General features: G+C 40.6%; 1 protein-coding gene across 1 annotated transcript in view; it reads left to right on the top strand.

Moving 5' to 3' along the window:
* Nucleotides 1-15,083, top strand: part of LOC109419385 (V-type proton ATPase catalytic subunit A) — a 16,459-nt gene extending 1,376 nt beyond the window's left edge. Inside the window, exons 3-6 of the mRNA XM_019693618.3 lie at nucleotides 11,972-12,166; nucleotides 12,233-13,316; nucleotides 13,382-13,778; nucleotides 13,871-15,083. Coding sequence (XP_019549163.1) covers nucleotides 11,972-12,166; nucleotides 12,233-13,316; nucleotides 13,382-13,778; nucleotides 13,871-13,963 — 1,769 coding nt within the window. The 3' untranslated portion in view covers nucleotides 13,964-15,083. The remainder of the gene's footprint in view (nucleotides 1-11,971; nucleotides 12,167-12,232; nucleotides 13,317-13,381; nucleotides 13,779-13,870) is intronic.
* Nucleotides 15,084-15,398: the final 315 nt, after the last annotated feature.

The raw sequence follows: 15,398 nt of genomic DNA, 5'->3' as shown, positions 1-15,398 counted from the left end.
TTATTCGAATCCCAAAATCCGAAGAGCTCTGTGCAAAGAAACGAGTCACATGACTTGTATGTGTATGTGTCGCATGCGCAAAAATATTGTGTACAGACAGACCTACTACAGATTACTCAGCTGAGCTACAACGCGACCAGTGTGTAGTAATGGTAGTAGGAATTGATTGCATGGGACCAGCGGAGGAAGATATACACGATTATTCGATGTCATGTTTTCATTGAGAAGAGCTGATATCAAGCGGCGGCGACGGAGATGGTGAAGTAACGAAGCGGCCGACCACCGAAGAATGTCGCCGTGTTTCTGTCACCAACACCATCAGCTAGCTGAACCGACACCGATAACTTTTCATGTGATGTCTCTGGCTGGTGGGTTAATTGATCTGCCGAAGAGTTTGCTTGTTTTCATCACGGGGTTGAAAGAAAACTGAATTTTAAGATTTAATGAAAATTTGGTAATCAATTGATAAATAAACTAAGACAATGAATGAAACGAACTGTCGAGAACTTAGTTATGTAATGGCAAACTTGATTCAGCTCTTGAGCAAAAGCTACTTCGTATTGGGACCATGGATGGGAAAATTTATTAATCAAACGTTACATTCACTTGATCCTTACTCGATTCAGAAGCTTTTCATCAAGATATTATGCAACATAGTTTCATATTTCTTTTATCTCAAAGTTGGCTGAGCAATATTTGGCGTTAATAGTTTGCTCATTGAATTTGTATTTCTTTTTATTGTTAATCAAACTTTTGCATCTACAAATGGCTGTGTTGTTAAATACATGCTAAGCTAACCAGTATATCAAACGATCAGATTTGAATAGAAGATTCAATTTATGATCTTATGGTTTTTAATTGGAAGTTGGACAATTTTATGTCGAATCGACAGATATCAAGAAATACAGGGTAACGGGACACCATCCCAAAAAATAAATGACAAACTTTGACAGAATGCCAAGAAGTTTGCTATTTTTCCGAAATAATTTTCAAAGTTTCGATTACTCGAAAAATATAAGTGCAAAAAGAATCGAAATCGACAGCAGGAGTCTGGAATTCAATGATGTTCAAAAAACCGCGGTGAAGAAGCGCGTGAAATGTATCATTTATCATTATATGCAAATGTTTGTATTTTCTCAGTTAGTTAAGGTTGAAGGATTCGTCATTGACATAATCGTCATCATTGATAATTCGAAAGCAGTTTTCTCGTTCAAAACTAAAATTTCCGCAGTGAAATTGTATTCACTGTATTGCGGGTGGAGAATGGAGTACAGTGAACACATTTTCACTGCGGAAATTTAAGTTTTGAACGAGAAAACTGCTTTCGAATTTTCAATGATGGCGATTTTGTCAATGGCAAATCCTTCAACCTTAAGCAGCTCTAAAAACATTGAGCGCTTCAAAGCTTGTCAGTGAATGCATCCTTTCACTGCGAAGGTTGTGCCAAGGGAACTTAGTATTTACACTGAACTACAAATCAACCCAAATTTAAGTTGTTTTAACGCAATCCCGGTCTTCCGTGGAATAACTCAAATTTGCGTTAAACAGCGAAAGTAATGAGTGAGTAGTTCTCGTTTGAGAGCGGCAAAAAAATTAACCCAGTGGTAAGTTACTTTAACCCAACGGAGGCCTCAAATGACGCAAATTTGGGTTAATTCAAGAAAACCCAAATTTGGCTTCTTCCACGGAAGAGCAGCGGATGCGTCGGTGCTTCTCTCTTTGTTTTCGACAACATTGCGGTGGGGCGAGGGAGAAAACAACCCAACTTTGAGTTAAAACTTTAAGCAGTTTAGCCAAATTTGAGTTTTTAAAACTTATTCTTTGGGTTATAATATTTTTCCGTGTAAACTGTGGCATTTGAAGGGAATGAAATGGCAGACGTGCTTGTAAAAATTGGTTCCAATTCCAATACAGTTCGCTAGACCAGAATCATTCTGCGGTATATCGAACTGTACAATAAAAATGGAACTGAAATGCTGGGCTGAGCAGAGGGTGATTCCAATTGAATGGATGTTAAAAATATCAATCAGTAAACAAGATTGCCAAATGCTTGTAACACCAAAAAGCATCTAGAGCTCAACAAGAGAGCTCTATGTACATACACTGGCCTAGTAACCGGGCACTGTCCGGTGATATCTGTCGTTTCTGTAACATGGAACATTTCTAAAATAGTGGTTGCTTGCAATCCAGTGAGATCTGGTCTGCAGAACCTGGTAAGGTATTGGGGTTTATTAAACTAATTAAACTTTATTATTAGTTTATTAAACTAATTTATATTACGATTTAACATAAATTGTTTTTTCAATTCTGTTTTTTGTCATTGTAAAGTCTATGGTTTGGCAATGTATATTGTATATAGACATAATTCGGTTTAAAGGGCCAAATTTTGCGTAATCATTATGATGATGGTTGGTGGAAAAAATGCTACGTTTCCGTAGTGGTCTAGAAGAAGCATAAAAGTTTAATTTTGATAAAAGTTCCATCGAGTCGACTTGGTACATGGTAATTAGTAAACCGAAATTTGCCATGGTACAAGTCTATCAGCAACGTTGTAACGATGTGTTTCTTCGTTAGAATAATGGGATACTTCGCATCGTAGGCTGCTTAGTCCCTGTGAACAGTTCGACCATCTATACGAAGAATTACATCTTCATCTATCATTGGTGACAGTTTCGCAAGTGTGCCCTTGCGAGAAAGTGGCTGAAATTGTAAGCTGGTCGGAGCTCCTCGTCAATTTCGTTCACCTCGGATCGAAAGTCCTTTGGCCACTCTCGTTGATCGTCGTACAGAAACATTGGTCCTACCATAATTCTGCTATCCGGTTCGAATGATGGACCTCTACCCCACTTCGTGGCCTCATCAGCGACTTTGAGTCTTGTTGGAACCCACCGCCATTCTTCTACCGTTGACAAGCTCAAAATCTCACTGATGCGGAATGCCACGAACTGACGGTAACGACGGGGATCTGCTCGGATCCAGGAAAGGACAGTTCCGGCATCACTATGAAGGAAAGTCTGCTGAATCTCCAAGGAATGATTTTCGATGATCGATCGCTTCCACCGCGCTCCTATTACTGCTGCCATCAGTTCTAGACGAGGGATAGATAGCGGTTTGAGCGGTGCTACCTTGGTTTTCGACGCCACCAAACAGCAACGAACTCTTTCTCTGTCGACTATACGGAAACACGCGCAAGCGGCAAAGGCTTGTTCGCACGCGTCCACAAAGATGTGAAGTTGCAGTGACCGATAGCTTGTCGGATCGTACCCTGGAAAGTAGCAGCGGGGAATCCTAACGTCACTCATCTTTAACAATATTTCTAACCACAGCTTCCATCGGCTGAACACGTCCTGAGGAACCTTTTGATCCCAGTCGATTCCAGCCCTCCAGACATCTTGAATGAGAATCTTTCCGTGGATGACAAACGCCGCAACAAGTCCGAGAGGATCGTAGATGCTCATCACTACTCGCAGCATTTCCCTTTTGGAAGGCACCAGAACATCTTCGATGAGAATCCGAATATCGCGACGAAAGTTTAGCGTGAAGGTGAAAACATCCGCGTCCGGTAAGCAGGCAATTCCCAGCTTGACGTTCAGCTTGATCATCTCCGATGAAGCTTTTCACTATGCTGGATTGGTTTCCCCAATTCGCACAAGTACGGAATGGTCATTAGAGATCCAGTTTCGGATGAAGAAACCACCTGCGGCGTGAACTTTTGCTACTTCCAAAGCCAACTCCGCTGCTTCTTCTGGTGTATCGAAAATATCGAGGTAGTCATCGACATAGTGCTTCTTTTTAATCGCGTTGGCTGCTCAGGGATGTGTTTCTTCGTGTTCTTCGGCGTTTTTGTTTTTCACGAACTGCGATTGCACCGGAGAACATGTTGCGCCGAAGATGGCGACGTCCATCACCATGGTTTCCATAGGTAGATCCGGTGTGTCCCTCCACTTGTATAGTTGTGCACTGCGGTCTTCCTTCTGAACAGTGAAGAGAATTGTCAGACAAAAGAGGCACAAAACAAGCAACAAACTCTTTATCCCTACAGATAATGACATGATCTCGAATTTTTTTGTTGCAGACAAAACGGAAGCTGAATTTGTTGCGTACTTTTCAACTCGTGAATAATCAATTATTACTAACCCAGAGTCGAAACTGTTTGATGATAGAGCTTCATCAGAGTTGCAGTGTTTACCGACTCGAAGTTACCGTTCGAAAATCGCAATGCAAGGCTTAAAAATCTCTAAACTAGTAGTGTACGATGTTAATCCCATTTTTTTCAAGTTGGGACAAACTTATGTCGCATGTGTTGTTTTGTCGCAACAAATACAGGTTGCGACATTGTCATTATTGTTGCGCGATGGTTGAATTTTGATTCACTGCTTCTGAATGAGTATTTGATGGAACATCTCCATAATATCCGCGCATATAGCCACCTGCCTTTCGCGGAATCCAAACATAACGATCAATCAACGATCAATTCTGACTATACATGTCAATGGTTGCTCCTCCGTGATTGATCTGAACTAGTACCAGTTGCACTGTGATCCAACGGAATAAGGGGCTGGGACATTCCACTTATTCTCAAAGTGCAATTTTAGCAGCTCATGCATATTTGATCAATAACGGCGCCGGCCAAGTCCTTATAGTCAGCTGGGAAGGGAAAGGAATGTTAGAGTGTACTGGTTGTTGCTACTAGAGACCTCAATAACGGCGCGTGTAGATCCGGACCGCTCAACAACTCGGTGTTTAGTGAGACGCCTTCGACCTTGGCAGCCGCGTCCCAAATAAGCCTTACCTTTTCTGGTTTCTTAGGGTTCAATACCACTCCTAGTGGCAAAAACCGCGAACGTCGATGGTCGAACTCTGCTAACTCTTCATTGGTTGCTTTATGTGTATAGCCTTTGGGAAGATTCAAATATTACGTCCATCATTTTTCGGGATTTCTAGACCCCCCCTCCCCCCTCTGTCACGCACTTTTCCTATACCCAATACACGTACTGTCACACTTTTCTAGACCCCCCCCTCCCCCAAATGTTGGACGTAATTTTTGAACGTTCCCTTTCTCCTGCATCTCCAGTATCTGTCGACAAAGGGTGTTGTATAAATCTGGGTCTTTGCTTAGTCGCTTCTCGAGACAAACGAGTCGTTTTTTAGCCAACGGTTCGCTGTCCGGAAGTTGAATATAATCGTTCAAACCAGAGCAAACCCGTTTGAAACCTTGCAGTTTCGATGCGCTTTGTTGTTTCCTGCAAGATCTTTCTAGCCCGTTGGTCTTCTACTGATTCCACTTGCGGTACCACAGACTTTCCAATGCAAAAAATTCTTGCACATGAGAGTGCAGATCATCATCTGACGCTCTCGTGTTGATGTGCATTTGACGATGTGGAAGTTGATCAACTCCCCCACGTATGCTTCTATATACGACCCATCCAATGCGTGGCTTTGTTGCTATAGGTTCGCCTATCCGTCCTTCGCGCAGCTTCAGGGTGGCCAGCAGGTGCATATTGTTGAGACCTATCATTAACCCAGGAACAGCTGCAGTGGAACTTCTCTCCGGTAGTCATTTCAGATGTTTCTGGGTCTTCGTCGTCTTGAATCAACGCCGCATGGGCTTTAACGAACGCTTTATTCTTTCCCCTAGGTCGATCCTCGTTGTGTGTTTTCGGTTGGCTAAGGCCCAAGCTTCTTCAAATGCTTCCATGACGATAGCCGTTGTACATATTTATCAACGGCATTATTTTAATCACTTCTGTAATGTCAATGGATGGCAAGTGTGGTAGAGTCTTGATAAATATTCGTACGCACTCCGCGCGCACCCGATTGAACTCGTCCCGGTCACTTTGTTGCGCATTACTTCAGTCTCTCTGCTACCATGCACACGTACAGTTCATAGTCCTCCGCAGCGCGTGTGATATCAATCTTGACCCTATTAGGTCGTTACCACAAAATGGCGACGAGGATATAGAATCATCTGATGTGTAACATTATTAAATGAAAAAGGAATAGAATCGGAAATAAGAGAGAAATGGCGTGAAGATGTGCTTGCGTGGGGGAATGCTGAAAAAGTGAAAATTGTGATGCTCTGGCGTGGTTAATCCTAATTCGGAAGAAGAAAAGTGTTTCTTTGAAGAATTAAATGATTTAATCGATACATGAGTTTTTTTCATCCGTTTTGCTGGTCATTGTTTCTGTTGGTGCTGATGGTGAAACTATCAGCCGTTCAAGGTCACGCTATTGAATGGGCGCGAGAAAGCAGGTAGGTCGTTCGATTCTTTTGTTGTGTCCTTGAGGGAGAAAGCTTGTTGTTCATGTGCAAATATTATGTAAAGTAATAAGTGCGTGAATAGTGTGCGCAAGTATGTCACTTTTGCGGCATACTGTTCCTGCAAATGCTCAGTGAATGCATTTAATGGAAAGTTAATACATATTTTAATTTACTTCTGAAAAGTTGGGGTGTATTATTAAATGAAAAATCATTTGGAAAAGTATGATGAGGTTTTTAAATGAATTTTAATCGATTTTGATGGATCTTTGTCTATTTAATTCATGGTGTGATCTACAAAATTGGGATCGCTGCGTTCAATACGTAGACTGATAAAAAAAAAGTTTAACCGTAGTATTCACTTGACAAATAACTTTTGTGGAATAACTGTATTCATGCTGAGTCTATTCATTACAATATGCAGCAGATTTTGACAAATGCAAACTATCGCATAACTTACGTGGTGTATCGTCACGAACAAAATATCTAATAGAAGCACGGTGCTCACGTTTCCGGAAATACAGTCATGCCTAAAGTGCCTATGAAAAAGTAAGAGTGGTATTCGTAACATAAGTGTACTGGTGAGATACGCTGAAAAGTTATACAGTATTGTTCCGATTTTATCACGACCCTTTTCAAAACTGCTTTCAAATATTGTACAACATCTAGACGCATTTTCAATATTTTTAACGTCTCAAAATGAGCCTTCAGCATTCATCTGGAGGAAGACGGGAAGCACCTGCTCTTAAATGTAACAGCAAATTAATGAAAATTGAAGGACTGACGCGAGGAGGGCGTGATATAATCGGAACATTACTGTATTACAGATAACAAATGTTTATCCAAGAACACAATTTAACTCAAAACCTAACCTGTGTAAAATTGTAAAAACCGAATACGTTGCTCAGTTCTTCTATCTATACAACCAATTGCGAGAAGTAATTGCTATCTTTGAAGGGATTATTTGCGTTTGTCATTTGTACGCAAGCGTTGTGCATGCGCCATTTCTAAATGGTTGCTAGTCAGGTTTTCTTATTGAAATGACGGTAGAAAGGGCCTACACACATTTCGTATGTTAGCATGAACTTCTATTATCTGTGGTTATACTTTGATTTATCGATTTATGATTATTGACATAAAAAAATGTGTAGTGACTTTCGGGTGTCTGACCTTGTGCCAAAGTAGCATTACATACGCCCATAATGATGTAATTAACCCTCGAGAATCTCGCTTTTTGTACTCAGCATTAGTGTGGCGCTGACGCAGGTAATCAACCACTCGAGTTACGGAAGGTTAAAAAGGAAACGTATAAAAGTAAGGTTTTCATGTCAAAGCCAAGCTATATATCATGAGATTTTGACATTGATTGATTGTGTAGCAATAGACAACTATTGGTTTATATCGAACGGTACTCGTGAGTAAATGTGTTAATCTTTCAGTTTGGGAAAGCATGGAAAATAGATATTGAAACGTTAAATATAATTGTAAAAAAAATAGGCTTTGAAAAATAAAGAATGCTGAAAAGATTCTTTTCTCTCTTTTGATGGCTCAACCCTTCAGCTGAAAAGGTTCGATGATTTTAATAAACGATAAAATTCTATGGATCTCAGTCGCGCTATTTTGAAGAGGAAAATAATGGTGGAGGATAAATTAATACATGCCATAGTTTATTGGAAGACAGTGCTTAATCCTTTGTGCTGTTGTATATTGTACAATACGTTGAAAAAAGCTCACCTGTTAGCATTAGCGTGGTGCTGACAGTGGTGACCGACTGTGCGACTGACGGAAGATTAAATGATGCGAGGACGTTTTCACTTGGACGATGCGATATTAGGTCTTAAATGTTGTGAGAAAGTGATCTCATGAGTTAACGCTCTTAAATGATGCGATAATGTGATTTCATGAACTTGGCTCTTAAATGATGCAAGACTATTCTCCTAAATGATCGCTCTTGGATGATGCGATAGTGTTCGATTCTGAATGACAAGAGAAGATGATCTCATGAGTAACCGCTTTTGGATGATGCAAGTACGTATGCTCTTAAATGATGCGAGAATTGTGCGAGAATGTAATCACATGGATCATTGCTCTTAAATGATGTGAAAATATTCTCATAAATGATCGCTCTTGGATGATGCGATAATGTTCATTCTGATCTGATGCGAGAATATGTTCATGAGTATTCGCTCTTGGATGATGCGACAGTGATTGCTCTTAAATGATGCAAAAAAAAATATTCTCATAAATAATCGCTCTTGGATGATGCGCTAGTGTTTACTTTTAGATGATACAAAAAAAATGTTTTCATGAATACTCGCTCTTGGATTATGCGATAGTGATTGCTCTTAAATGATGCAAGATTGTGAACTCATAAGTTATCGTACTTAAATGTTGCGAAAATGTGCTCGTAAATTTTTGCTTATGGGCGATGCGAAGGTGCTCACTCCTTAATGTTGCTATAATTTGGTCTCATGCATTATCGCTCTTAAATGATGCGAGGTTATGATCTGATGAGCTACCGTTTCCAGATTATGCGAGAATCAGTACTATTGGATTAATGGATGTGGTAGTGTCAATTGAAAAATGATTGTGCTAAGACAGCCTCTAAACATGAAAGACTGCTGGATTGAGGGTTTTGGGGTCATGATTCATTGAAACGAATCCATAAAAAGTTTCCCGTTCTTGGGAGGTACGGAAAGTTTACTCGTCCCCCCCAAATGTTGTATGTGTTGCAGTATTGATACGTAAAACAAAATGCAAGACTAAAAAGTTTATCTCGATCTGAGTTTGAATTTTTGGTATAAGAAAAAAAGGTATAAAAAAATGAGAAAGCATTTCATAGCTCTTGTTTCACTGGTACCGTTTAATAGAACACGAGGGGCCGACTTCAGCCAGATGCCACACACATTAAACATTACTAACACAAGAAAACAGGCAACACACATAACACATAGTGGTCGTTTGAAGGAAAATGTTCCGCTACTGGAGCGGGGATTGATTCCACACTTCGTGGTTTTCTGTATGTCTAGACGAGCAACGTTGCTAACTGTCCGATGACGAAACCTACTTCACCTTGTTCCCAGAATGCCAATACCAGTGGTAAAGTGTCGTTAATAAAGTATAATTGTAAAAATGAGAATGATCATAGTAGGGGATCAACCTTCATTCATAATCAAGACATTTGTAGTTTATCGGTTGTTTAGTTTTAAAGAAACAAAACCTTCCAGAAATACGAAACCTGCCAATGGTCCGTTATTGGAGTAGAAATACATTTCCCTTTATGTAAATTTCCCTAAGCACAATAATTGAGAGTTTAGAAAGCAAATGAATAAACAATACCTGTCAAGATTTATAACACAGTTTTATTTGGAAATCAAATTAATATATGAAAGGGAATTTATAATAAATGTGTATTCAGTTCTAGATAAGTGACTATTATAGGTTAGCCTGTCTCGTCTATCGTCTACAGTACAATTATGATACTGTTGTTTTCAGCTCATGTTGAGTATGCTGTGCCATCTGGCCTTCAAAAAAAATCGGCGCTCTTTGTATGTACAAATTAATACATGGGTGTGTCAGGTAATATCGTTCTTAGTGTTGAAGAAATAAGCAATCTTGCAGAATATGAGAATTTCTATAACAAAATAAGAGAAAAAGTGAAACGTAGGCAAGAACTATGTCTTTTGTTTTAAGCGGTACTTAGTGGTTTGCACAGTCAGGGACAATTCCTGAATCAACAGATCTTATCCGACTGACATGAATAACTTCAATAACCAATGCATGTGATTTAGGATAAATAAAAACAAATACTTTTTTTTTTAATTTTTTTATTTTGTGAATTTTAACTTACGCTAATTCTTCACATGAAAAATAAATACGTTCAATCGAAAAAAGATGATATTTTCAAATTGTATCTGTAGATCTGGAACAAAACAATGAAATTTGAAATTAAAGCACAAGGTGAAACTGTGCAATATTTGTTTAGCTCGAGATAGCAGATTTTTGGTCATAATCCGAGACTATTGATAATTACATATCTTCTCGTACATCATCATAAACAATTAAAACCACTGTCTACGAAAGTTGTTAATTTTTTTTGCGATTACGATACTCGTTTATCAAGAGAAAAATATAGCAACATTACGCGTGATGTTCTTTGCAGTGGATTGTGTTCTTAAACTATTGCATAATAGTTCACCAACGAGGGTAATAAGTATAATTGATGATATCGAACTTATGATCTAGTGTGAAGATCTCAGATTCAGAAATCCAGATGTTCAACACAGTTGAAATTTTGTATTGGAAAGCAATTCCATATTGTTCAGGCCTTCTACTATATTGCATGGTGATCGTGAAATTCGGAATTGTTTCGTACTTGTACTGTAATTTGGAAAGCGATCTTTCAATAATTCGCTGCTGTTGAACATAACATATTTGATGTAATTTATTTTGCACCTTAGATTCATTGTTTGCCTTGAGGCTGATATCGCTTGAGGTCCGCTACATAGCTAAAATGTTGTCTACTAAGTGATATTTTAGACCTTACATGTCAATTTATGTTTTTGATTTCATTATAGTGCAACTATGAATTTGTACATAACCTCATCTGATTGGGAGTTTATATTCATTTCATTGAACGTCATAAAAAAAAAACAAAATACTTTGAAGATCTAGAGTATTGTTACTTTAAATAACTAAAGCTTCATCTGAATTGACACAAACCAAACAATCAGAATTTGATTGTGTTTAATTATGGTATCCCAGAAAATATATGATAAATTATAAACTAAACTATAAAATTAAGATGCTTTGAATTGAAGAATAAGGGAAGGAATAGTGATGTCTTTATGCGACTGTGAATGAATTGCCATTTTTATATGGAATGGTTATCTGGTGAAACGGATATGCGTGCAGGATATATGTATAAGGGTACGAAGCTATAACATTATGTAAACTGATACCGACTGCGTTCTTATATTGAAAAGTTAACAGATCTGTGAGTCATTGTGACCGTGATCAGTTAAAATATCTTTTCATTAGTGAGCAATTAAAGTTTCAGTTGAATGCCAATAAAATTCTTGAAAATTGTTAGGCTAAACTTCAGAAAAAAATAATACTTCAAATTTAACATTAAGATTTAAATAAAAATACTTTTCATAGGGAAAAGGGGATGTGGTAGAGTCTTGATAAATATTCGTACGCACTCCGCGCGCACCCGATTGAACTCGTCCCGGTCACTTTGTTGCGCATTACTTCAGTCTCTCTGCTACCATGCACACGTACAGTTCATAGTCCTCCGCAGCGCGTGTGATATCAATCTTGACCCTATTAGGTCGTTACCACAGCAAGTTTCAATGAAATTTGAAGAGATCCCAGTTGGTTGACCGGGGATTCCTAGAACGCAAAGTTTGCGATTGTTACATTCATGTGTTCAAACAAGATATAGCGATGGTTAGATAAAGAGTCTTCATCTGAAACATGCTATTTGGTCATCTCGTGATTGATTCTGCTAGAGCAAAGTGATGATTTAATATAATTTTTAATAGGATTACAATGTAAAGATGATCAGAGGATCCTCCTGAAATTTTTGGAGGATATTTTTAACAGTTTACAGTGCAATTTCTGATGAAATTTCTAGTTTATTTAGGATATATCTACTGTCTGAACACCCAACCAACTTATTCTATAACTCTCTTTTTTCCTCCCCCGCAGTCGTCACGGCCGAGCGGATGTCCGGTTCGGCTATGTACGAGTTGGTCCGCGTCGGTTACTACGAACTGGTCGGTGAGATCATCCGTCTGGAGGGTGACATGGCCACCATCCAGGTATACGAGGAAACCTCCGGTGTCACCGTTGGCGATCCCGTGCTGCGTACCGGCAAGCCCCTGTCCGTCGAACTCGGTCCAGGTAAGGATCCGGATGTTCCTAAATGGGTTTCGAAGCTCTAACGAGAGTTCTTCTGCACTTTTCTAGGTATTATGGGCAGCATCTTCGACGGTATCCAGCGTCCGTTGAAGGATATTAACGAACTGACCAGCTCGATCTACATCCCCAAGGGTGTGAACATTCCGTGCTTGTCGCGTACCCAGAGCTGGGGATTCAACCCCCTGAACGTGAAGGTTGGCTCACACATCACCGGAGGAGATCTGTACGGTTTGGTGCACGAAAACACTCTGGTCAAGCACAAACTGTTGGTGCCACCGCGCGCCAAGGGTACCGTTCGGTACATTGCCCCACCCGGCAACTACACCGTCGACGACATCATCCTGGAGACGGAATTCGACGGTGAGATCAACAAGTGGTCTATGTTGCAGGTGTGGCCCGTACGTCAGCCACGTCCAGTGACGGAGAAGCTGCCCGCCAATCACCCTCTGCTGACCGGTCAGCGTGTGTTGGATTCGCTGTTCCCTTGCGTTCAGGGTGGTACCACTGCCATCCCCGGAGCTTTCGGTTGCGGTAAGACTGTCATCTCGCAGGCCCTGTCCAAGTACTCCAACTCCGATGTCATTATCTACGTCGGTTGCGGAGAACGTGGTAACGAGATGTCTGAAGTATTGCGTGATTTCCCGGAGCTGTCGGTTGAAATTGACGGTGTCACCGAGTCCATCATGAAGCGTACCGCACTGGTCGCCAACACCTCCAACATGCCTGTCGCTGCTCGTGAAGCTTCCATCTACACCGGTATTACCTTGTCCGAGTACTTCCGTGATATGGGTTACAACGTATCTATGATGGCTGACTCGACCTCTCGTTGGGCCGAAGCTCTTCGAGAAATTTCCGGTCGTCTGGCTGAAATGCCTGCCGATTCCGGTTATCCTGCCTACCTGGGTGCTCGTTTGGCCTCCTTCTACGAGCGTGCCGGTCGCGTCAAGTGTCTCGGTAATCCGGAACGTGAAGGTTCGGTGTCCATCGTCGGTGCCGTATCGCCACCCGGTGGTGACTTCTCCGATCCCGTCACATCCGCCACCCTCGGTATCGTACAGGTGTTCTGGGGTTTGGACAAGAAGCTGGCCCAGCGTAAGCACTTCCCCTCGATCAACTGGTTGATCTCCTACAGGTGAGATGTTTTTGGAAAGCATTCCAAAGGGAGGTACTAATGAAACCCTTTTTTTCTTTCAACAGTAAATACATGCGCGCCCTGGACGACTTCTACGATAAGAACTTCCAGGAGTTCGTCCCGCTGCGTACCAAGGTCAAGGAGATCCTGCAGGAGGAAGAAGATCTGTCCGAAATCGTGCAGCTGGTCGGTAAGGCGTCGCTGGCCGAAACCGACAAGATCACCCTGGAGGTGGCCAAGCTCCTGAAGGACGATTTCCTGCAGCAGAACTCGTACTCGGCGTACGATCGGTTCTGTCCGTTCTACAAGACGGTCGGTATGCTGCGAAACATGATCGGTTTCTACGACATGGCTCGCCACGCCGTCGAAACCACCGCCCAGTCGGAGAACAAGATCACCTGGAACGTGATCCGTGACTCGATGGGCAACATCCTGTACCAGCTGTCGTCGATGAAGTTCAAGGTGAGTGGCATCAGTGTAGCGAAGATCGCTGTTGAATAACTAATACAACTAATGCATTTCTTTCCTTATCTTTTCCACTCATCGAATCACAGGACCCAGTGAAGGACGGTGAAGCGAAGATCAAGGCCGACTTCGACCAGCTGTACGAAGACCTGCAACAGGCGTTCCGCAACCTGGAAGATTAAATTCGCCCGCACATTCGTGGCCTCTCAAATGCGAAATTCCTTGAAACAGTTTTATTGTTTTCAGTAAACGTAGTAAAGAAATGTTCGTAAATTAGTGCAAGAAAAACATCAAAAATGAGATACACGAACCATAACATCCATCAGTTATTTCACGAGTATGCAAGAACAAAAGTGTAGGGCCCTGTGTTCGGCATCATGATCAACCAACAACATCCATTAAACAAGTAAAATGCTTCTAGGTCACCATTTTACAGGCGTATTTAGGTTTAAACATTTATTTACACAAAACATTGCAAACAGAAAAAAAGTTTAGAAGAGCATCTCTGTAATAGTGAGTGTAAAATATACAACTAGAAACGGCGAAACACTACAACAGAACACGGCAGAACAGAAACAAATTTTAGTCGGTAAGGCAAATTGCAAAAGTGTGTCCGGTGTGGATGCAGGAAACGGTTAGCGAACAGAATAACATTCAATCGGATAGTGTCTTCAAAAAAGGTTTTCCGCTTGCATGCGTGTCTCAAAACGAAACGAAAAAAAAAACGTGGTAAAACTTAACATCAGAAGATGAAATAATCAAAGGGGATTTAAAAATGAAACACGTGGACACGAAGATCTATATAAAGCAAAACTCTCAGCTAGAATAGTTCATGACGTCGCGAAGCGTACTATAAATAGAATAATCTACACCACGGTTAATGGGAAAATAAGAAGAAACTTTCGATTGAACTATGTTATAGAAACTTATCCATGTATGATTGTATAAGATCGCTAATTAATCGTATAATATGATAAAAGAAAAGTTTTATTACTAGTGGTAAGGCAATCAAGTTGTTATATCAGTTTAAATATTATTTAGTGAATATAGTTTTACTTTTAATTTTGTAGTGTCGTTTTTTCATCGGTAGGATCGGAAACGAGAATCGATGATTGACTGTTGACAAATGAAATGAAAGTTAAATTTATTATGCTTTTTTGTTTGTGTGAAGAAGAACAAAATAAGCAGTCGTGTTCCGCTCGCTCCGGTCAATAGGAGCGGCGAGCCGACTCGTATCTGTCTTGTACATTTTTTGTCGATGAGCAGAAATTATATGAGAATAAAACCCTCTATAAAATTGCATTCCGCGTAAAATTTTAAGTGGCTTACAGTTGATGAGTTGAGAAAATATCCTAATTGTACCAACAAATCTTTCAAACGCAGAGTAAACGACTTGCATACGAAACGAACAGGCTTATTCTGCGCGGCGTGTGAGGTGAGACGAGTCGAATGAGGTGACAAAAGTCGACTCGCCCCATTTGATTTACATTAGCCGTCTCACGTCACGTGAGACGAAACCGTCCGTCTCACCTCACACGCCGCGCAGAATAAGCCTGGAAAATTGATGGTGATTCTTCCGGCGGATTTGTTATCGTTAACAGGCACAGGGTGGCAAGT

This window comes from Aedes albopictus, chromosome 3 (assembly GCF_035046485.1).
Source record: "Aedes albopictus strain Foshan chromosome 3, AalbF5, whole genome shotgun sequence".
In the NCBI taxonomy this organism is placed as follows: domain Eukaryota; kingdom Metazoa; phylum Arthropoda; class Insecta; order Diptera; family Culicidae; genus Aedes; species Aedes albopictus.
This window is presented reverse-complemented; position numbering and strand designations above follow the sequence as displayed.